Below are 25,824 nucleotides of genomic sequence, written 5' to 3'. Positions count from 1 at the left end.
GATGCATATGTATCTGTTGAACTTCATTCACATGTTATGTTGTTGAAAACACCGTTTACTTTTACCATTTATCTAAAAGAAATTTCTTATAACACTGTTAAATGTTTAATAAATTTCTTAGAATTTATTAAATGAATGTAAAACTCATTGAAGTCAATCAATTAGGTTTAAAAGTTATTTTCCTGGATGATGGTTAAATAATTTCATGATGTCATTAAACTACACTACTGCCCATCTTATCCCATTATCCAAAAATTTATCATAGTAAAAAAGTCCAACATGTTACAAAACAATACAAAGACATATATATGATCACACACTCAATACTTTTATACCCAGGGCCCTCGTCATTCATACAACATTCTACACTATACAGTTTTACATTTACCTAATATCCATCATAATATGACTTATAACATAATATTTTCAAATAAACAAAACTCTTAATTTAAATACACAAAAACAAATTTCATAAGAAAATTGTTCCACAAAATCTTATCAGATTATGCTTAGTCAGTGGTTTTGTCATGGGATCAGCCAGATTATCTTTACTTGGAACATATTTTAAATCAAAAATTTCCCTGTTCAATAGATCACGAATGAAAAATAGTTTCACGTCTATATGTTTTGTTCTTGAGTTTTCAATGGGTGATTTTGTAAAACATATAGCAGCCATGTTATCAGCAAACAATATTGGTCTTGAAACATAGTTACTTGCAATTTTAAACTGAATGCATTCATCCAAAATATTTCTAAACCAAACTAATTCTTTTGCTGATTCAGTCATGGAGATAAATTCAGCCTCCATAGTAGATAAACTCACTCCCCTTTCTTTAAATGTACGCCAAGATACAGGTGATTCTCCCAACAAAGCTATTTGTCCACCAATAGACACCATATCATTCCTGCTTGAAGCAAAATCCGAATCTGAATATATATTGTGCTTCAGTTCCTTGCATACCAGTTTAAGTTTGTGCTGTCTGGTATTGGAAACGTACCCTAAAAGTTTAAGTAATCCTTCCCAGTGAAACTTACCAGGATTGCTTTGGAACTGAGAAAATATATTAACAGCATAAGCTATATCCGGATGAGTACGATTGCAAAGAAACGAGAGACATCCCAAAACATTTCTATAAGGATAATTCATCATTTCAGTCGTTTCTTCTTGTGTACTGGGACTTTGAGTATTTCACACCTTTAACTATTGGAAGGGAAGTAATTTGTATTTTAAAAGACTTAAATCGATCAACTATGTCTTCTATATATAATTGCTGATGAGTTAAAACACTATTGTTCTCATATTCAAACTCCACACCCAGAAGCTTTCTTGTTTTACCTAAAATTTTTAAATCAAAATGTGAACTCGGGACTTTTAATATCCTTTTGGCCTGAACTTCACTTTTCCCAAACACAACTATATCATCAACATAAACCAACAGAATGACAAAATCTTTAAAACGATAGACACAATTACACCACTCATACTTGATAAACCCTAGGTTACATAGTGTTCTATCTAACTCGTAGTACCATAATCGCCCACTCTGATGCAAACCATACAAGGCTCTATCTAAAGAACACACAAAAGCTTCTTTATCTCGCTCTACAAAACCCTGAGGTTGGGACATGTAAATTTCCTCTGATAAAGGAGCGTAGAGATAGGCACTTTTTACGTCGCATTGTATATTTGCCCATCCAAGGTGTGCAACTAAAAGGGAGAAAAAGAGCCTTATTACTGAAAAGTTGACTACAGGAGAGTAGGTTTCATCATAGGTATCCTATTTAATTTGCCGATAACCCTGAGCCTGAGCTTTAAAACGAACAATGTTTCCAAATTCGTCACATTTAATGTTGAAAATCCACCTGCAACCTAGTGGAGTCTTGTCTTTAAGAAGTGAAACAAGATGCCATACCTTATGCTTTCGCTTGTTGGCCATTTCCTCTTCCATTGCCTCTATCCATGTAAGCTTTTCTGTGGATTTCATTGCCTGGTTATAAGTGTTTGGATTGAAACCTCTAGTCAGCTATCTTGGGTATATGACGTTGAAGGAGTACCAGTTGGGTCGATTTCACCACTATAAGTGTTGCTTCCCTTGAAATCAAACAAGGTAGGATCATACTGAATATTATGTTCAGTGCAATACCTTTCTACATCATTTAGCGATCGTAGTCTTTGATTACACCCCCTCTCAAAATAATACACATCCGTACGAGTGCCATCTGGCCTTGGAACAAGTTTACGAAGCCAAGTTACTTGTCTCAATGTAGATTGAGTGTCAGTGCCAATTGTAGAAGAAGGTACATTGGTATCGGTTCTTTCCTCTATTTCAGGAAAATAGCCAACTGGAGTATCAGTAGATTGGAACTCTACCCTTTCTTCAGATTCCAAATCAGGAAGGGTGTCCAGTACAGCTCCACTGCCACTTTTCTGCATTCCAATTGACTCTTTAAAAGTAGCATTTAGGGTTTCTACTACCTTTTGCTCATTTTCCAACCAAATCTTGTACCCTTTTGTTCGTACACTGTACCCAATCAATCGGCCCTTCGTTGCCTTTGGATCAAGTTTAGAATTTCTTTTAGCCTTTGGAATTCCCACATAGGCAATCGTTCCAAATGCCTTAAGATGACGTACTGATGGTTTCCGCTTAGTGTATAATTCAAATGGGGTTCTATCTTGGCCCTCATGACAGATTCTATTAAATGAATATGCAAAATACATTACTGCATCTGACCAAAATTCGGAACTCATTCCACTATCATGTAAGATTGCACGTACATTGTTGAGAGCTGTCTGATTAAATCTCTCACAAACTCCATTCTGTTCTGGAGTATATACATTTGTAAATTCGTGCTTTACACCATTTTTATTACAATATGACCTGAATTGATCATTATCATATTCTCGCCCATTGTCAGTCCTAAAGTATTTCAACTTAAGGTTCAAAGATCTTTCCGCACATGCTATATGCCTTTCAAATACTTCAAACACCTGAATTTTCTCCACAATGGGGTACACTACCACGTAACGAGAATATTCGTCAATAAAGGAAACGAAATAACGTTCACTATTCCTACCTGGAATGCTAACAGGTCCCCATACATAAGAAAAAACCCTTTCAAGCGGCCTCTTTACTTGAATACCTTCTAAGGGTCTATAGGAGATTCGTCTTTGCTTATTGATTTGGCGATGTTCACAAAACAAATTAGGTGAGTTCTTTAACACAGGAAGACCTTGAACTGAATGTCTCTTACTAGTCCCGACAATAGCACCATAATTTATATGACCAAACCGACCATGCCATAATTCACTATTATTATGCTGAACTGTGGATGCCTCAAATTTTACAGATTTGCCCCCCTTTTTGACTATTTTCGGGAATACATGTTACTTCCTATCAACTTAGCTTTGTACAAAGTTTCATTTTCATCATCAGTAACTTTAATTTGCCCATTTTTACAATAAAATCTTGCTCCATTGATATCCACCCTAGGTCCAGATATTAAATTTCGTCTCAGTTCAGGTGAGTATAACACATCTTTAAGCAAAATAACCGTATCCCCAAATTTCATTTTAACAGTACCCTTCCCATGAATTGGAAAAGTTACCTCATCAATAGCTACTAGCATATTCTCATTTTTCACAGGAGAAAAAGTATCAAACAATTCACGATTTTTACAAAAGTGATGAGAAGCAGCAGTATCAAATATCCAACTATCATCATTTTCCTCCAAATTGTTAACATTAGCTTGAGCTATAAAATGAGACTGAGCATGGGAATTATTTTTACCTTTACTCAACTTGGATTTATTCTTACACTTAGGAGATGTTTTATTACTACTAGATACAGCTGAGGAAACAAAAGAAGCAGGTGAGGGTGATCTGGAAAAATTACCTTTCATTCTACAGTATTTTTGAATATGACCTGGACGGCCACATTTATAACACTTGAGCCCTTTAATCTGCTTAAATTTGGGTTCACAGTGAGTACTTTGAACTTCTATAGTCTTATTGGAGTTTTCCCTCTCTCTCTCTCTCTTAAGTTAAAATTCAAATATGGGTTTCCTCTGCTAGTATTTCAAGTTCAACATTTTTAAAAATGAACTTTTCATCTGGCCACCTCAAAACATTCTGAACTACTTGATCAAATTTATCTGGAAGGAACCTAAGAAACTGAAAACATATATATATGTCTCTTACAGCCTGATTAATATCAGCTAACTGTTCAGTTACACGTTTTAATCTAGAAGAAAAGAAATTAATACTTTCATTTGGCTTAATTTTACAATTTAAGAACTCTGAAAACAGGGACATATATCTTGACCGATAATCTTGCTGGAAGTATTTGGCAAGCGTATTCCATGCCACTACAGGGTCATCAATTTCACTTATCAAGCTTCTCTATTCAGGGCTTACATTCATATAAATTAACGATAATGCCAATCGACTTCTATTTTGATAGTTGGCAATAATTTCTTTTGTAATACCCTTAACATCATTTAAATCAGGACATTTTTCAATACCTTTAACCAAAAGCCATGCATTTTTTTCATTTAAAACAAATTTCATATCTTTGGACCATGTAAAGTAATTACATGCCTCAAGTTTAGCAATATTATGCATGACACTATCAGTAGCCATATTTGAATTTTAACAAAAACCGCCCCGCAATCTCTTAAGTCCTAAATTAACTTTAAACTTCAAAAGCCTGCACTAAAAATAACTCAGGGGCTGGGCCCATAACCAAAATGATGCTAAAGCAAAGTTTAAAATTTGAAAAAAATTAAACATTTAGCAGTAGTAGCAGTAAAAGCTCCCTGAGATATCATGTTGTGCAGACATTGAAGACAATAAAAGGTTTTGAACTTAACCAATTTATTAACAATATAATAAAGAATAAAGACACAGAAAATAAATTTCAACAATATCAGAGTCTTAGGAAAAATATAATATAACCATCATTCATCAAATATTTTTAACTGGTCTCCAAAACACTGGCATTCAATACAAACAAAAATGTCCTAAACATTAATTATGTGGCCTAAAAATGAAGTTGGCTACACATTCAAAACGTCCATGATCAATGGTTGAGAAAACACCTGAAAATTTAAATGAAGTTCTTGAAGCACTTAAAACCGGCTTAACTCCGTTTGCACGAGGAATCGCCGCTCACGTATTTTAAATGCCGCCTTCATTGAAGAACATGGATGCCGCCCACGGCAGTCACTCACATGGTAGCCTCTAGAACCAAGGAACTTTATTCTGGAACAACCATCTTATGGATATGAACCAAGGAAATCATTCTGAAACAATCATCCCGCAGACAGGCACAAAGGAACTTTATTCAGGAACAGCCATCCCGCAAACAGGAAGCAAGGAACTTTATTCACCGGACTGCATGCATCCTTCTGAAGGGGCTGGAAACCGCTCACTCAAGTGCCAGGAAAGCGGGAACTAGAAGGGTTGAGCCAGAGCGACGCGAGATACTTATAGCAGAAGTAGGAATGACGTCATCTCACGGCAACCAATCAGCTCTCGGCACGAATCGGTTTTTCAGATGACGTAACATCACGTTTCATTTTTGCATCTCAATTAGGTTGAAACAGTCCGTTCTCAATGCAAATAGTGGCAGCAAGAAAAAGAAGTAGAAGTAACTACTATATTACATTAAAATAAGAACTAAACTAAATAAACATTTCAAGAAGGAGAGATGATGCAGTAAAAGGTTTACAATAAGCTATATTTTCCAACAATTTTCTCTATAGTTTTAAACTATCATTTAAATACATTGAAAATATATCAGCATATATGAATGAAGCAGTTTCCTGATCTATGTTAATTTACATATGAAGAAGCATAGTTCAGATATATATTATTATACTTTTTACTATCTATTTGATATTTAGAGATGCATATGTATCTGTTGAACTTCATTCACATGTTATGTTGTTGAAAACACCGTTTACTTTTACCATTTATCTAAAAGAAATTTCTTATAACACTGTTAAATGTTTAATAAATTTCTTAGAATTTATTAAATGAATGTAAAACTCATTGAAGTCAATCAATTAGGTTTAAAAGTTATTTTCCTGGATGATGGTTAAATAATTTCATGATGTCATTAAACTACACTACTGCCCATGCATATGTAAATCTTGATACCAGTAAATGCACTTTAAAGATTTATAAAAAGAAAGAGCAATTAGCTGTTTGAACCACTTGGCTGGAAAACCATGTCTGGCACCTTGAAATATTTTTGTTTCAAAGCTGCTAGCTACTTGTTTCACACATGGCCATTGATGTATTTTATTTTATTTAGATTGTACTTGGCATTTATGTACCTGCTTGGCATGTTATATATTATGCACATCATTGCTATGATTTATTTTATAAAGCTTGTTGTCATGTTTTATTTCAATCATTTAAACCCATTGAGTAAAATTGGATAATGGCGATAAACTTAACCATATTATTTAAACAAATGCAAAAAGAAAGTGACTAATTAAAATAGATTGTTAATTGCAGGGTTTCTTAAAACTTTTTTCAGTCGCGACCCCTTTTTATCACTGAGTTTTTTTCGTGACCCCCAGGACCCCATAATAGTATTTACGAAAATTTTGTGGGACCCCATAATTATTGCTCAAATCCGACACACGCATGAGTGAAACTGTCAATTTTTTCACTTTTACTGTAGTATACTATTGCAGTTTAGGTCATTAACTTTAATTTCTAATTTTAAGACATATAACATGTTAAAGCTTTAAATAAGTAGCAGACGAAATGACAGCGACACGTGCAAAGCAAGGAAAATGAACATTTACATTATAAAAAGAATACGTCGACACTTTTTTTTTTTTCTTTGTCTGTATTGTCTTATCTTTATCTATTTTCAGATACATGGTGTAAAAATATTTGGTAATTGTAAAATTATTATAACTTAAAAAAATATAAAAACTACTAAAATTTTTGGCAACCCCGCTGCTGCAGGTCCTGCTGGGCCAGCAATTACGTCATTCTATACCTTTTTCTTAACTTCTTCTGCCCTGCAAAACCTCTGTGGTGCTATGCTCAGTTGTCCTCCATTCTTTATGTAAAACCTGTGTACATAAAAATTATTGTATTCAGTCATGATCTAAATCTTGTCTATGAAAAAATAATTTGATGTGCATCATGGAATAAAATTATGGTTCCGAGAAGCCATGTCTGTATTCAAGTACCATATTTCCAACTACGCAGTTAAGCTTCTCTGATGCCAATCCGCTGCAACTTTTTTAGTCAAATCAAAATATCACATGTACCTACATACATGAATACATAGTTACATTTCTGAATATAGTCCTGATAACAGAAATGTACTGAATTTTTTTCAGTGCCGAGAACTGTCGCATGACAAACCAAGGTTTGTTACCAGCATGATGTGCTCAAAGCATTTTTCTTTCAATGCCAGGGTGTATCCTGATTTGTCTTTTCTCATGGCAGCTGTGCAATATACTGATTTTTTCATGTTATTCAAGTTGAAAGACCCTCATTGTTTTAATAAATTCTTCTATGTACCTCTTATTTTTTTTTTGGTTAATTAAATATGACTTAGTATATTTTATTCTTCATGGTACTGCAATTTGGATGTCCAGCAGCGTATGTTTAAAAACTGTCTTTTATAGTTAATTATTTTGGAAACTTTTGTTGTATAAGTAAAAAAGATATGACAGTTCTTTTACACTCAGTAGTAATAATTGCTTTGTAGATTTATTAAAGTGATAAATAGAACTACATTTTTCTGTTCTGATATCTGAAGCATGAAATATAACTTTGCTCTTCTAGGATATAAAAAATTCTCCTGTAGTTATCTAATATGAAAATTCTTCCTGAAAATACATGGAATGTATGTGTATAAACTTTCTAAAGCAGCAATGTGATTTTGGCAAATTTCTGATATTTATTGATGTTCATATTAATGTTCTAGTGCCAATGAAAGGCTTGAAAATATGAGCTTATTACTTATATTAATTTGTAACCTTGAGTATTAGCTAAAGTATTCATAAAAATATTTTAATTACTAAGAAACTTTATTTTTAATTTTCCCATTTAATTTAAAGCCAGTTACTTATATGTTTTGTTTTTATTTTTTAGGTTACTTGTTTAAATTTTTGCTGTAGAAGTCCAGGTAACAGGATATCAAATTATTTCACTAGTCGAAGTGTCAATGATTTTATTCCTTTGATAATGGAATCCAATGTAGAGAATTCTATTGATTTAAGTCAACAAACTCGTAACTCAACGTGTAACACAACATATGCTGAAGTGCTTTCAAAAGGCAAACAAGATTCAAATGATGTATCAAACAACAATCCTTCTACTTTTCTTCATAAAACTGTGAATGGAAATGAGAATTCATTACCTGAAACTTCTCATGCCATTATCACAGAAAGTACTTCGTTGGAAAGTAAGTGTTCTACAGACTCAAATTCGTGTGAACTGTCTCCTAGTGACAGCTTTGAAGATGCGGAAGATAGCCAATTGAATATTGATTCACCTTCCAGGAATAGGAGTGTAGATGGAGACAGTAAATCAAATGGTGCAGAGAAATCTTCAGAATCAACAGAGACAGTGAATGGTAATAAGTTAAGTACTGAAGAGGTTAATGGTTCATGTTCTTCTGGTAAGTTATAACAGTTGTCCCCTTTCCATACATATTCTAAAGTGCAGTCTAAAATATTAAAATATGTATATTATTTTGGTTAATTTGAATGATTAGCACTGAACATATATACCTATTAAGGTAAAATTCAAGACTAAATTATAATTTCTTGAAGGATAATAAATTAGAAGCATTTGTTTCACTGTTTTTTAATCTCCATTCAGTGAACAGATATATGCAGTGACTATTTTCATATATCTTTTCCCAAATATAAATTAATGCAAACATAACAGTCCATTCTTATCAAGCCTATGTTTTAAATAAACCGGTCTGAATTGCATTTGTTGGCAGTAATAACTCCTTACCTTCACCATTGAAGGCACATGTTGAGGGCACATGATTAAGTGGGCAGTTAAATACCATTCCCACTTAATCATGTGCCCTCAACATCGTCCAAATGAGTTTATTCTAAAATGTGGGGATGGTCATAATATTTTGGCTCCTCAGTATATGTTAGGCATTTCTAAGGGACTTTTCATTCAACTGTATGATTCTTTTGAGAGTAGACAAATTATATTTTAGTATTATTTGCTGTTAATTGTTCAGTTAAAACAAGAAATGCTGTCATAATCCATTTCGTACTTGTAAGTTTTTATATTGTGAGCTGCAGTTAATTTACCAGTTTTCTGATTTATGTGAAGTGACAAAACTGAAAATCAGGTGTAATGAATAAATGTTTATTGCAAGTAAAAAAGTTTAATAATTTGTTGTAAAACTGTATATATGAAATATTGAAATATTTATTGTTATGTGATATTTTTTAAAGTAAATATTCAAACGCAGGTTTATTTTTGGCCACTTTTATTTTATGTAAGTTGTTATAATGAAGAGCATGAGTTAAATAAAAAGTTATAATTATTTAAAATTCATAAAATTGTCTAAGCTTAAATATTTCTGAAAACTATTGAATTTTATGAAAATATTCTTCTGGAAGTATTAAATGTGTTAATAACCTTCTGTGATTAGTATTCTATAGGTTATTTTCTTACTTGTCGTACATTCTGTTTTATGAATATTTTCAAGAAGTCTTTTTCTAATCTGATTTTTAATATTTTTTCTTCTGACCATTGTTTGTGCTTCCCCAGAAGAATACAGTGAAAGTGGAGAAGAATCAGATACTGAAGAAGAACCTGATGAGACATATCCTTCAGCTATAAAATGGAAGCTTCGTCCTAGTAATCCTGCACTGAGTCTACCAGAAACTGTAACTGTTCTTGATACCAACTATGGTTCCAAAGTATTTCTTGTTGGTACGGCTCATTTTAGTTTGGAAAGTCAAGAAGATGTTGCTAAGGTCAGTTATATATATATATATATTTTATGTATGTGAATTAAGGATATATAATGAAATTTCTAAAAGTAAACAAAGATATTATTGACCCTTGAAGTGAGGGGTGGTTGCTATTAAAGGTGGTATATTAGTTGATCTGACTCCATAATTGAATGAAACAGCATTCAATATATAAATATATTTTATTGTACACACGGAATAAGACTCATACCGGGAGCATTGCGTAGCGATCTTTTTACTCCAACGGTGCCGGCCAAACAGAGGCTGTGAGGTGGGACAGAAGTTGTTGTGCCTCTTGCTGATTGGCTACAGAGTGTGCCCTTAGTGACGAAGTCACGATTACAAATTACAATAAATATATACAATATATACAGAAAATGATGATGTATAGTGCAATATAGAATATGAAGTACACTATAATAAAAATATACTGTACGTGGTATAGATACAGTAGTAACATATGCATAATACAAAATGTTATAGTACAGGTTTCTACTCAAGGAATGTAGTCTGTGACTAAATGCTTTGAAAATCGGACTTTATGCCCACATTTAGTGGTAGATGTTTTATTAAAGCATAGTGGGGATGGAACTGAAACTGGAGGTAAAGATGAGGTATGAGTAATGTCATCTGGCAGGAGGTAAGCAGGTTTTACGCGGTCATTTGAAACTGTAGTACGTTTGCCATTTACATCAATAATAAAATTCTTATCATTTCTGTCAAAGACTAAATAAGGTCCAGTATAAGGTGGTGTCAGAAGATTAACTTTATCAGATCTTAAAAATATGTGAGAACGAGTTTTTAATGAGGGGTTGAGGAAAATTTTAGGACTACCATGTAGGGCAGTAGAAATAGGATTTAAAGATCTCATTAATTGAAGTAAACTGTTTACATATGCAGAATTTAAGGTCTGGTTTATGGCATCACTCGTTACTACATCGGAAGGTAATCTTAATGTTGTGCCATAGACAAGTTGAACAGAAGTTGCTTTGACATCATCCGTATTAGCTGAGCGTATGCCTAAGAGGACAAGTGAAAGAGTTTCAGTCCATTGTGCGGTATTATGTGCTTTAAGGGTTGTTTTGAGATGCTGATGGAAGCGTTTGATAATTCCATTTGACTATAAGTGGTATGCAGAGGTTCGAATCCTGTTACACCCAAGTGTGCAGGTAAGTTCTCTAAAAAGATTAGATTCAAAATTTTTACCCTGGTCACATGTAATTGTAACTGGGCATCCAAATCTTGATATCCAGCCATGTACTAAAGCACGAGCAGCTGTTTCTGCAGTCATATTGTTGGAATAACTTCCGGCCATCTTGTGAACCGGTCTATGATAGTCATGCAAAACTGTTTTCCGTCAGATGGAGAGCCTATAAAATCTATATGTGCAAAATGAGCATCAGGTTCAGCAAGTGTGCCGATAGAAGATTTGGTGTGTTTTAAGATTTTAGCTCATTGACACTGACCACAGCTCCGCACAAAAGATTTTATTTTTTTTCTCATGCCTGGCCATCCAAAAAGTTTAGCGATGAAATCGATGGAGGCTGAGATACCTGGATGAGAGGAAAAATGTAAAGTTTTGAAAACTGTTAATCTCATAAACTGGGGAACAAAAGGATGGAGAAGTTTTTGTGACTTGTCACAATACAGATTAATATCCTCGAGAGGAAAATAATGTTTCTCTAATTTTAGAGAGGATGTATTTGATGCTAAGAGTTGTTGAAGTTCTTCATCGTTTGATTGTGCAGCAGCGAATTTTTGAAAATCGATCACAGTACAGGAAATATCATCTATCTCAATTCGGGAAAGTGCATCGGCGACAATGTTATCAGAGCCTTTAGTTTATTCAGTATGAGTAGTAAACTGGGAGATAAAGTAAAATCCAAATGTCATAACTGCCGAGGACTGCATCTATCAGGATATTGTTTGAATCTAAATTTAAGTGGTTTTTAATCGGTATAAATGATAAAATTTCTCCCTTTAAGCATGTGCCTGAATTTTTTTAATGAAGAATACATAGCATAGAGTTCACGGTCATAAGTGGACCATTTCCTTTGAGATTTACTTAGTTTAGCTGCATAGAAAACTATAGGTTCCCATTGTTGTTTAACAATTTGCATGAGTGGGCTGCCAAGTGCTACATCAGACGCATCGACCCATAGACTGTGCACCGGACATGGGATGCCGTAGCAGGCATGCTTTAGCGATAGCTTCCTTAGATGCTTTGAAGGCGAGTGTTGTTTCATCATCCCATTGTAATTGCTCAGTAGAAGTTGTGGAACGAGGATGTCTCTTTATTTGTGTGGCCTTCAAGGAATTTGACTAAGGGTGCTAGAATATGAGCAGCTTTGGGAATACAATGTCTATAAAAATTAAATAAACCTAAGAATCGCGTAATTGTGTGAGACTCGGGCTGAGGAAAATATAGGATGCATTTAACACGATCAGGGAGGGGTTCAATTTCTTTACCAGATAACTTAAATCCTAGGAAATCTATGGTAGTTTGACCAGATTTGCATTTTTCTACATTTATACATAAACCATATTCCTGAGGTTAAGAAAATAGCAGGTTTAAATGTTGTAAATATAAGTGTTCTTCTTCATTATTAGAAGCTACAAGTATATCATCAATAAATGCATAAACAAAAGGCAAATCTCTAGTGACTTCATCGATAAATTGTTGAAAGGTTGAGGAAGCATTACAAAGACCAAACTGCATTCTCAAACTTTCAAACAAACCAAAAGGAGTACATATAGCTGTTTTATGTACATCATCTGGATTTATGGGAATTTGGTGATACGCTTTTACGAGATTGTGACTGAACATTTGTTTACCATACAATTCTGAGGTAAAATCAGCTATGCAAGGAATAGGATATTTTTCTTTAACTGTCTGTGCATTAAGAGATAGATAGTCGCCAACAGGTTTCCACTCAACAGACCCTTTCTTTGACACCATGTGCGAGGCCGATGAATAGAGGCTTTTTGAAGGTCTCATATGACCCAATTGAATCATGCGCTGAAATTCAGCTTTTGCGATTTTGAGGCAGTCAGAAGCTAACCGTCTAGGTTCAACAGCAACTGGAGGACCTTTAGTATTTATATAATACACAGTATTGTGCTTCACAGGTTGATTGGGATCTGGTAATTTAGTAATATCAGGATATTGTAACAATATTTTACCAAATACATTATCAACACAAGAAGATTTTACAGAAAAAATATTACAAGTATTTAATTTGGTAGGTACTTTAAAATTTGTTGTTAAATCAATTAGACGCTTGTTACGTAAATCAGGAGATAAGTTAAATTAATATAAAAAATCTGCACCTATGATTGAGCATGTAACATTGCAAATATAAAAAGAGAAAGTAAAATTGTGTCTTAAACCAAAATTAACAGTTATTGTTTTGTGATCATAAACATTAATGGGTGAACCATTAGCAGCATGAAAAGTTTGAAGTACTGGTGCTTGCAGTTCATATATATTTGCAACAATTAAACTGGCATCACTAGAAAACACCTACCTGTTGATCGGTCACTAATGAAAAGGCGATGCGATTTATGAGGATGGGAAGAGTCGGTCGCCTCTACTCTGTTTTCAAATTTCCCATATAGGAACACGGAGAAACACATTTTTTTTTGCACTATCCCTAAATTTCCGATGATACCAACACAAATTTTTGTTATGCGATTTGGAATGTTTGCGGCCAGCAAAACTAGTAGGAGATGAACTTCTGGAACGACGAAGTTCGGACACTTTTTTTCAAAGAGCTTTGATTTGTTCACGGAGTTGAGCTGAAGAAGATTCGTTGTTAGAGACGATGGCGGATATATTGGTGTTGTTGATAGCTAAAATTCGATCATCTACCTCCACAGCTTTATCTGAAGTAATAGGAGAGATGGAAGCTAAAATAGTTTGAACAGGAACAGGTATCACTTGATTAAAGAGTTAAAATAAAAGTGAATCATCTTGAATGAATCGTTGTTGTGATTTTCTGCACAATGTTTCAGGATGTGGGGAAGTTTGCTAGGTTTTCTATCTCCGAGGCTTTCGCCAGCTAGCATCCGACGAATCTCTTGAGTCTTGGATTCCGAACATCTTTCTATAACTTTTGACTTCATTCCACCTTATGGGTTGACTTTATCAGGCTGAATGATGACATCACAAACAACAGTTGCAATATTAGCTGGCAAGTGAGCTATGAAGTAGTTGAATTTTGTCTTTTGCCCTGTTATCGGTTTGGGAGCAGCTAGTTCAAAAGTAGATTCCAACATGTGAAACCAAAGAGATGGATCAACTTGAATAAAAGGTGGAATCACCACAGCAGAAGTTTCAGATTCGGCCATTTTTCAGGTGGAACACGCGCCAGCGGGAAGAATCAAAACCAGAAATATCCGTTACTGTAAAGGAGTTTTCGTCCGAAAGTCGCCATTGAGGGGTGGTTGCTATTGAAGGTGGTATATTAGTTGATCTGATTCCATAATTGAATGAAACAGCATTCAATATATAAATATATTTTATTATACACACGGAATAAGATTTGTACCAGGAGCATTGTGTAGCGATCTCTGTACTCCAACGGCACTGGCCAAACAGAGGCTGTGAGGTGAGACAGAAGTTGTGACATAACAGGACAGATGTTGTTGTGCCTCTTTCTGATTGGCTACAGAAGTATGCAGGTTTACATTACATTGTTTTATTTAACGAAGTCTGTTAATAAACACATCAAAAAAGTTTTTTTTGAAAAAGCTAACACAAATTAATTGTTAGATGTACCTCCTGTGATCAATAAATACAGTGAATGAATTGCTGTTATATGGTATAGTTGGTACTACTGATTAACAGTCAGGTTTTGTTAAGTTTTTCATTGTTTGAAAGGCTGTTAGGTTGTTCAGATGTGCAAATTCTGTGTATGCATTGTGGAAATAAGGTGTAGTGCAGTGACATTACAAATAAAATGCAGCAGTGCACAAACATGGAATTCTGTTTCAAACTTGGGAGAATGCCAAGGGAATGTCATGACATGCCCTGCCAGGTGTATGGAAAGAATATTTTATCAGAAAAGTGTCTGTACAAGTAATGGAAGTGAGCCTGTGATGATCAGAAACAGTGTGAAAGCTGTATAATAGCTAGATAGGCCCATGATGTCTTGCACTAACAGAAATATAGTATTTTTCATCTCTTGACCGAAGATTAAAAATTTGAATGTTGGGGTGTCGTGTTAGTGCCATGGAGGACTGCTTATGTAATTGTAATCATAAAGTTCAATAAATATAAACTGTATGCACAGTTAGTGCTTCATGACTCGATTCCTAATCAGAAACAAGACAGGATAGAGATATTCAGAGATTTTATTATTAAGGTGTGATAGTGACCTCACCTTTTCTGTATGGATCATTACTCGCAATGAGTCGTGGTTTCTGAAATACATCCAAGAATTCAAGAAGCAAAGCATGGAATAGCACAGACTAGAGTCAACAAAATCTCAAAAGGTTAGATACTAAGTCACTTCTCAAGACTAGGCTGATTACCTTCTAATGTCTTGGATTGCCCTCATGAAAGGATCAGACATGTGTGAATCGTGTACACTGAAAATGGATTTTTGTGTCTGCTGCATGATAATGCATGCCTCCATACTGCCGTAACATGCAGCAGTTCCTGGCATATATGGGGGTTGTTGTGCTCATCACTCTTAACCATATTCACCAGATCTGGCCCCTGCCGATTATTTTTTATTTCTTTGCTTGAAAAATATTTAAAAGAACAAGGGTTTGGGGACATTGCAAATATCTTAAAGTGATTCCTATCATGTTGTTACCTATATGTTTTACCACCAATCCTCACATTCCATATCACAGATTATGTTATTACTGCATTAATATAAATATTAACTAGACATAGTGCACAATAAAAATTAAGCTTTATTTCGGAACTTCACGCACACTCCCCGACAGCCGGCCCGTCTCGCTCTGCTTGCTACTCGTAAGAAACTTCTCCTCTAGGGTTGCACATTTATCGGAGGGTGCAAGGCGCGCTTCTTATCGCCATCACCACAGAGTTTCCCCCAGTTCCTTTGATGCCCATTCAAAGGAACGACATCAGGTTATGAAAATATCTCGGAGGATCCGTACTGTCGGGTATTTTTTCATAATTACAAAATTAGAATATAAAATTAGAAAAGATCAAAATGCAATTCAATATATAACAAGGTAATGACACATATAATAAACATGAAATAACAAAAAATATGTTACGATATGAATTTAAAAAAAAGGGGGGGTTAAATTGTTATGTAAGAAGCAAGTTTCTTAGAGAACTGAACATGTCTTCCTGATCTGGTGACAGTTTGTGTCTTGGAGAGTTTGTTTGCAGATTTATTCTGCTGAACTGTCTTTAAGTCTGTATTTGTTTTCAGTTCAGGAAAATTAGAGTCCGAGAGCAAATAAGCTGGTTTCACCAAGTCTATAGACACAGTAGATTTCAGACCATTAATATCAATTGTGAAAGTTTTGTCCGTTCTAGAAAGAACTTCATGAGGACCTGTATATGGTTGGCACAGAGGTGGCTTTACTCGATCAACATGTAAGTATACATGCGTACACGAATTTAAGGTAGCACTTACGTAACGCTTTTCTTGGCAATGTGCAGATGTTGCTATTGGATTTGATTGTTGCATTGTATGCCGAAGATTCGTGATAAATTGAGTGTCATACGGAGATATCTTAGATGACGTTATCATATCACTAGGCAGCTTGAGAGTTGTGCTGTGTACCAGTTCAGCACACGATGACTGTAGATCCTCCTTTATGGCTGTCCGAATAACAAGCATAACAACTGGTAGTGTTTCAGTCCAGTTATTGGTCTAATGAGCCTTAAGAGAAAGAAGATTTTAAATGTCGATGAAATCGTTCAACAATGCCGTTGGACATTGGATGATAGGCTGTTGTTGTGATTCTGTTTGTACCCAAAATGCGCGTAAATTTTGCAAAAATTGCGGATCTCATTTGAGAACCTTGGTCTGTTGTTATGATCAATGGGCAGCCAAAACGAGATATCCAACAGTTGAAAATGGCTCTGCAAATGGTTTCTGTTTTCATATCCGGGATGGGAATGGCTTCAGGTCATCTGGAGAATCTATCTATTAGAGTCAAAAGGTACATGTTGTTTTCTGATGGAGGTAATGGTCTAACGATATCCACATGGATTTCTGAAAAACGTGCATCAGGAAGAGAGAATGGGCTCTTCAGTATGCTTAGTAATTTTTGATTTTGGGCAAGATTCACAGGATTTCACCCAATTTTTGATATGACGTTTCATATCGGGCCATACATAACGAGAACAAATAAGCTTCGTAGTAGCTGCAATTCCTGGATGTGACAGATTATGCAGATGATTAAAGATGAGTCTGCGAAAGGAATTCAGAACAAATGGACGAGGAATGTCCGTTGCTATGTCACAAAGAATATTACCATCAGAATATTGACATGGTTTAAATTCCAGTTGATTATCCAGTTGATTCCAGATGATGTATTGTTTTTGAGAAGGTCTTGTACCTCCTAATCATGCAGTTGAGCTTCCAAAAATGTTTTTAAATCCAAAAATGGAGATTTTATTATGGAATCAATTTTGATTCTTGAAAGAGCGTCAGCAACGACGTTTTTTGAACCTTGCAGATGCCTGATATCAGTAGAGTACTGAGAAATAAAATCTAAATGGTGCAATTGTTGAGGTGAATATTTATGAGGGTTCTGTTTAAAAGCGTATATTAACGGTTTTTGATCCATGTAAATGATAAAATTTCTGCCCTCTAACATGTGTCGGAATTTCTTAATTGCAGAATAAATTGAAAATAATTCCCTATCGTACACGGACCATGTCTGTTGACTTGTATTGAGTTTCACAGAGAAAAATGCTATAGGTTCCCATGTTTGTTGAGACAACTGCATAAGTGTGCCGCCTATTACGACATCTGAGGCATCTACCCAGATGCTTAGCTGGGCTCTGGGAATAGCGTGTCTCAAAAGGGTAGCCTGAGCAATGGCATTTTTGGCAGCAATAAAGGCTTGTTCAGCATTCTCGTTCCAATTTAATTGTGGGGAGGAATCCTGAACATGAGAACAAGATTTCTTTTTATTAATATAGCCTTCTAACAATTTTATTAAAGGAGAAAGAATATGTGCTGCTTTAGGTATGAAACATCTGTAAAAGTTAAACTTGCCTAAAAATCGGCGAAGCTGAGTGAGAGTGGTCGGTTGAGGAAAATCTAAAGTACATTTGACTTTGTCAGTATGATGTTCAATTCCGTTTGCACTAAGGCGAAAACCTAAGAAATCAATAGACATTTGACCAGAGGTACATTTTCAAACATTTATGCAAAGTCCATATTTCTGAAGTTTGGAAAATAAAGCTTGCAAATGTCTACAATGTTTCTCAGAATCTTTAGAGGTTATGAGCAAGTCATCGACGAAAGCATAAACACCTTCTAAATCCCGCGTGACTTCATCTATAAAACGTTGAAAAGTTGCAGATGCATTGCGTAAGCCGAATTGCATACGGGTACTTTCAAATAAACCTAATGCTGTGAATATGGCGGTTTTGTGGATGTCGGCTGGGTTAATTGGTATTTGATGGTATGCCTTAATCAGGTCGACATGACTAAAAATTTTAGTACCGTGCAATGCAGCAGTAAAATCAGCTAAGCATTGTCTTTTGTTGTTTGAACGGTCAATGCTCAATAATCTTCTACAGGTCTCCATTCCAGACTTCCCTTTTTTGGAACCATGTGAAGTGGGGATGCATAATTGCTGCTCGAAGGTCTCAAATGCTCCAATTGCATTATAGTTTGAAATTCTTGTTTTGCTATTTTTAAGCGATCTAGAGCTAACCGACGAGGTTTTGCAACCACAGGTGGACCTTTAGTTATGATATAATGAATGATGTTGTGTTTAATAGGTTGGTTAGGATCTGGTAATTGAAGGAAATTCTTTTAAAATTCTGTGATAGGGTGTATCACTAAACACAGTTTTTACTAAATAAATGCCTGCTTTCTTCACGCAGCCGACGGTTTTAAACTGCGTTTTTGAGACATTTGTTTCCGAGATCAGGCACCAATTCAAAGAAATGGAGAAAATCTGTTCTAAGAATGAGTGTACTAACATTTGCTATAAGAAAAGTCCATGTAAACTGTTGTCTTAATTTGAAATGCAAAGAAAGTGATAAAAAAGAAGTTGTTTGACCATAAACATGAATAGTGGAAGAATTAGCAGCGAAAAGTGTTTGTTGGGGAGAATTCCGTTTTTGAGAATTATTTGCTGGAAGTAAGGACACGTCAGAGCCGGTATCGACGAAGAATGAAAGGTTTGTTCTACGGTCACAAACGAACAGGCGACGTGAAACTTGAGGCAAAGAATAAGTCGCCTCTATTCTTTGCTGGTTTCATTTCCCTGCCATGAACAAGGTTTTGTACATTTGTCTCCTCTACACTTTTCCCCAAAACGTCTATGATACCAGCAAACAGAATAATCTCTCCTTTTGGAATTGCTTCTTTTGTTATTGCGATCTCCGCGATTTGGCGAGTGACCATGAGAAAGAGAAATGTGATCAATACGTTCGTTTAATTTTTCTATTTCTTTAAATAATTTATCCTCAAAAGACTGATCGACTGTGCGAGAAACGGCTCAAGTCCCTGGGGTTGGATTTACTTCTAAAATTCTGTCAGCAATTTCTGCAACTTTATCTACAGTTAAATTGGAAACCGCTGCCAAAATAGACTGAACATTCGAAGGCAAATGTTGAAGGAATAATTCTAACATTAAGTTATCAGGAACATTTAAAGATTCTGCTCGACGTTTCATATTTCTAAGCAAATCGGAAGGTTTGTGAGAACCTAATTCCTCTCCAGCTAATAATTGGTGAATTTCTTGCTGAGAAGATTCTCCTGATCGATTTATTAACTCAGTTTTGAGCTTTGTATATGGATCAATAGGGTCTGGTTTCATAAGTAAATCTCGCACTAATGATGCAATATCTGGAGGGAGATGAGCAACTACATAATTATATTTAGTAATGGATTCTATGGTAGGTTTGGGGGTGGCAAGAGCAAAGGTACTTTCACACATAATAAACCATAAAGATGGGTCTGATTGGTTATAAAACAGAATTTGGACGGCATGAGCATCAGACATTGTGCAAGGTTTTTAAGCCAAAATAAAAGCAAAAATTTAACTAAAGAAAATGAAATTAAATGATAATTAGGAAACAGAATTATAAAATGATCTATAATTAATACTCATCTGTGATTCGGAGGATGAAAACCGGTGTAATCCATTACTTCTGGTTTGGAGATCTTGAGTGATGGCTTGTAGTCAAAACCAAAAGTGCTTGAGAACTGTTCATACTGCCTGATTTAACGCAGTCCGGGTAACCATTATGGTGATTCCTATCATGTTGTTACCTATATGTTTTACCACCAATCCTCGCATTTCATATCACAGATTATGTTCTTCCTGCATTAATATAAGTATTAACTAGACATAGTGCACAATAAAAATTAAGCTTTATTTCGAAACTTCGCGCACACTCCCCGACAGCTGGCCCGTCTCGCTCCGCTCCCTACTTGTAAGATACTTCTCCTCTAGGGTTGCCACATTTATCGGAGGATGCAAAGCACGCTCCTTATCGCCATCACCACAATCTAATGCAATGTAGGTGCTGAATTCAACCACATCCCACAGGCTGCCTTTGCCCAAAGTATGCAAGATTTCTGCACTCATTCTCAGAAGTGCATAACCATGTGATATGATTGGTTTGAAGGGCAGTAAGCTGTATTCTTACATACGTGGCCCACCAGTGGCCAAATGCTAAAGTTGCCAAACACTGGTTGTTCGACCTGGCTACATGAATAGGTGAATGGCCTGGCTACATGGGTGTTTTTGTGGTTTTTCCTATGTACAACATACATATGAGCCAGTTTCCCATAGAAAGTTCTCTGCAAAAGCATCCCTGCCTTTAGATAAATAACCATAGCACAGGGTTCCTATGTCCTTAAAAAGTCCTTAGGTTTTTTAGAATCGATTTTTGCTCATTAAAAGTCCTTAATTTCGCCTAAAATCGCGAAAGGTCTTTAATTTTAATCATGTGAAATTTCTGTCTGTTTTTACAACTGCCATTTTGAGTGTGAATAAGCATTTTGGAGGAATATTTTTGGCCATTCACTGACAAATGTGGTTATCTTTAGAATGGGTTATAATTTGTTCCTGTTTCTAAGATAAACTGTGCAATATTCGAGTTTCTGGGTAAGATATAAAAGAGAAGCATTTTGAAATTATTTCATTTTTTGGTACTTTTCCATTTCGCCGGCGCAAATCTCGCCAAGCAGACTTTATTGGCGACAACATACAGTATACACATAAAAAATATTAGTTCTAAGAATTTTTTATTTTGAAGGCATAAATATTTTAGTATCGTTTAAAATTTTGTTAAAAGCCAATAAATAAAGACAATAAATTTGTCAAAAGACATTAATTTAAAAATTTAGTATGAACATAGTTCAACATCCGATTTGGCGGTTTATATCACGTGACCCCAAGTGATCTTATACCAAGTAAACTACGCTACAAAAATCTAATTCTGTCAGTAATTACCTACATTAATTTCAAGTTAAATCTTAATTTGGTGTACAAGTTTAAATGCAAGAATTATTTCAATTCGTACGAATAGCTTACTCTAAAATTATGTAAAACCGCAGTGCTTTACTTCGCTAATGCATTCTCATTAGAACTGATGAATTTAACCCTTGACTTTGCCTTTTCTATATTTTCGGCTTCGGGTAAGCGGTGTGATGGCATCCTAATTGAGTTAATTACTGTGAATGGCCTTAGGGCATAAAACTGAACTATCTGGTAAAAATTCTATGTAATTGTATGCTAGTATTGAAAGAAACAATCAATCTGATAACAAATGGCTGTGACTGGTTTTGAAAATATGAGGTGTTAAAGGTTACCATCGAGGATATTCCGTTTGGCATCAGTTGCACCATTATTGCCGACTTTAATCGCCTGCGCCAGCAAAACGGCAAAGTACCCATTTTTTTAAAGAGCTCTTAAACAACTTTTCACTTTTGTAGATGTAAATTCTTTTATTAAATGGTTCTAAATTTGGTGACTTATAAACATTTTTTGGCGATTTTAAGATAAATTTCTATAGAAAATTTTTAATTATGAGATTTGCGAATTTTTCCTTGATTTTTTTAGAATATTATATAATATTAAAGCACTTAAAGAAACTTTTCACTTTTGGGGATGTAAATTCTTTTATTAAACGGTTCTAAATTTGGTGACTTGTCAATATTTTGGTGATTTTAAGATCAATTTTTATAGAAAATCTTTAATTCCGGCATTTATGAATTTTTGACGATTTTTTAGAATGTTATGTTAATAAATCTCATCAAAATAACACCCCTTTGGGCATAATGTAAAATCTGAATGGTATTGTTATTTTTATTATTATATATTTATTTATTTATTCCCCCCAGCCATTTTTGCCTTTTTGCTGTTTCAGAATTAATTGGTAGGGATAATTTTTCTTTGGGATTTTAAACATTGCAACTTAGAAAGTTTAGAAGGATCTAAAGGCAAGATTTATAGACCCATGATTCTACAAGATTCCAGAAAAATGTGACAAAATGAAATATTTATTCATGGTATTAACATGTAATTCTGTTTTTTTACAGAAAATTTGCTATGAATTTCTTTACTTTTTGGAGAATTTTTGGAAGAACAATGAAAACAATATTTGAATTTTTTACTTCTGATACTAGAAGTCATTTTTTGAACATGTTTATCTTCCCTTTATTTATCCCCCAGTGCCTGTCCTTAATTCTAAAAGTTTTGCGATTTCTAGATTTTGTTGCCAGTGTGTCACTAAATTCTAAAAATTCTGGCACACCGGCTATGTAACTGGCCCATAACATATATAATTTCATATTTTTCTGAACGTTCATATTACTAAAGAAATAAAATTAGCAGCTCTTTTTATACATTCCAAATGCATTTAGTTTTTTAAAATAACAGAAATCTTTAATTAAATCAAAGAAATTTAAAAGGAGGAGGGAGCGTATTGAAGAAAGGAACTGATGCATAAAAAGAAAAAAAATTATTCTTCAAAGATGTGTACAGTTATTATTATGTAAATTAACCAGCTGCTTATAATTTCTGCCTTTACTGTAACTTCATTTTTCCTTTTTCCCAACAGAATGCAAATAATTTAGATAGTTTTTAAACTGAGGTTTTTGGATTGGAAGACAGTGTTTCTGGCCTCTGCTTGCACGCTGCATTAATTCCTGCCAGCTGTGATACTTTGTGGTTATTCGTCTTTGGGTTATCACTGCAGACATCTGAATTTGTTACGACGATAGAGTTACTGAGTCAACTTAGATTAAAATTAAATTGTATAGTCTTTGACTACTAGTCGACACTTTTAGCTTGGATTTGACTGTTCCTGTTCAATTACATCACCACGAGCTGTAGTGTATTTTGCTAGCATACGTGCCTTTATGTTCTAAGTTATTTTTAAATAAGAGACTCATTTAAACCTTTATCTGACTGTAGTTACTTTCAGACATAACAATAATTTGCTTCACGTCTGTCGGGTGTTCTGGACTATTTAACTATTACCATATCAATGAAAACCTCATTAGATACATTAGATTGAGAGATTGACAAGTTAGGAGATAAAGCACACAGAATTTAGTAGGTACACTGGTTTGCATATTGAAACAAATTTCTAAGTGTTAGATAAGATGCTTAAAGAGAAGGCAATTGATATAAATTAGCCAAAATGTTTGGAAAGGCTTCAAATAAAAAAAGTGCTTAAATATTTTTTTGAGTGTTGTTGCTACAAATATAAATGCTACAAATCATTTATAAATATATAAATATTCTTAATAATTGTAGCTTTTTGTTTGGAAGATGAAAATAGAACTTTTTTTTTTTACAAAAAATTTTAATTCTTATATTTGTTGTTCTTGAACTCAATTTCACATTCGACTTTTTCATATTGCGTGGGCGCAGTCTTTTGATTCTTTATTATAACTTTGTATTACGTTTCTTTTGCTAATTTTACAAGTCTGACAAGTCAAGAGGTGACTAAATTTACAAGTCAAGAGGTGACTAAATTTACAAGTCAAGAGGTGACTAAATTTACAAGTCAAGAGGTGACTAAATTTACAAGTCAAGAGGTGACTAAATTTACAAGTCAAGAGGTGACTGACTATTCCTATACTTTTCAAAAATTTAGGAATATCACATCTGATTTATGTTTCTACCAATTTACCCTATGTCTTGACATCTGTAGCTTTGTTCATTTAATAGTACAATTGATAGCAGTTTCATAGCAAATATCTTTCTATGAGTTCTATTGTACATGACATCATTAAATTGAATTTTACTGTGATTTGATTGGCTCATTGCCAAAACAAGATAATGTCTGATAGTCTGTCCAAATACTTTCTCAGCTTATTGGCTATATACAAAAAGGAAAAATTGTTTTCAAATAAAACTAAGAGTTGGGCTTCTTTTTTTTTTTTTTTTTTTTCTTTTTCTTTTTTTAATTTTGTTGTTGTTGAGGGGCTATGTGTTTATAGTGTTCGATAGAATATAGATGATTGAACAAAATTTCAGGCATTATATCATTGATAAAAATATTTTTTCGTTGATGTATGATTTCAGAATGCTGTTATGAGACACCAGATCTCAAAAGTAAATTTTTTCCAAAAGATTTTCACAAGTTTGGCCACTACTGCATACATTATCTACTAGCTATATTTTCTTGAAAATTTTATAATCAGTAGCAGGTTTTTAATGGAAATAAAATTTTGGGACAGTCAAATGTTACATGAGAATTTGAAACTTTGCAGGATGCTGGCACTCCTGATCTCTTGTACATGAAATGTCAACTCTATTAATAATCTAAGTTGTAAGAATAGATCATGTGATTACAGTTTAATAACAATAAGACTATAAATTTATCACAGTTCAATTTCTGATAATGATTTCAAATCTTAAAATAGATTTTTTTAAATAGTTATTGAACTTGAAAGTTGAATAATAATTCTAGCCAATTTTGTTTCTCTATCGATTTATTTATAGATAAAGTTTATTCTTTTTCCTTTATTAAAGATGTCTGCAAGTAATTCATAAAATAACAATAATTAAATCATCATATAAAATCAACTAAAGTTAAGAAAACTCACAAATTAGTTATTTATATTTAATAGACATGCATATTTAACCAATAAGAATCATCGAAACAGGATTTACATACAGAATATACAATCTGCAATATTTTTATTCATGAGTTCATAGTGAAAAGACGTCAGCTTTCTGCTTTTCGTGTATTACTATGTGAAATTCGAGATTGGGAATCATTGGAATTCAATTCCAGATTTCAGAAATTTCTGAACTTTTGATCATCAGTTTAAACCTAGTAAGATGACATGATGAAATTATTAATTTTTTATTAATGTTTCTTTAAGAAAGTTATTTTGCATAAATGATGAAATTAAAATGTGACTTAAAGACAAGATGACAGTACCGGGTGGCCATAATTAAACTGACAGTGCTCACATTGTTCTGTAGCGCGATCTGTTTTCGAAAATGGCGCCACATTTGGTAGGAAGATTAAACAAGATGGGGGACGAAGAATTCTGCAAAAAAACAAATTAGTTCCAGAAGTCACCGCTAGGTGTATATTTGGTGCTGTGTAATAGAAAATAGACTGTTAATTAATGCAAATTAATGTGAAATAAAATTACCTTTTATTATGCACATTTTCTG

The 25,824-nt window shown here is 34.2% G+C and overlaps 1 protein-coding gene and 1 pseudogene across 2 annotated transcripts in view; one reads left to right on the top strand and one right to left on the bottom strand.

The window, feature by feature from the left end:
- The window catches only part of LOC118179955 (traB domain-containing protein), a 78,219-nt gene that overhangs the window by 8,560 nt on the left and 43,835 nt on the right, over nt 1-25,824 (top strand). Inside the window, exons 2-3 of one of the 2 annotated variants that reach the window (XM_085817141.1) lie at nt 8,129-8,657; nt 9,785-9,990. In XM_085817141.1, coding sequence (XP_085673267.1) covers nt 8,222-8,657; nt 9,785-9,990 — 642 coding nt within the window. In that variant the 5' untranslated portion in view covers nt 8,129-8,221. Of the gene's footprint in view, nt 1-8,128; nt 8,658-9,781; nt 9,991-25,824 lie in introns of both variants that reach the window. The other variant, XM_035349112.2, reaches the window with a different exon arrangement.
- LOC146997254 (uncharacterized) lies at nt 13,578-14,337 on the bottom strand (annotated as a pseudogene).

The sequence above is a fragment of the Stegodyphus dumicola genome, chromosome 5 (assembly GCF_044657685.1).
Source record: "Stegodyphus dumicola isolate Sdum_Otavi_A_Nest chromosome 5, ASM4465768v1".
Classification (NCBI taxonomy): Eukaryota; Metazoa; Arthropoda; class Arachnida; order Araneae; family Eresidae; genus Stegodyphus; species Stegodyphus dumicola.
This window is presented reverse-complemented; position numbering and strand designations above follow the sequence as displayed.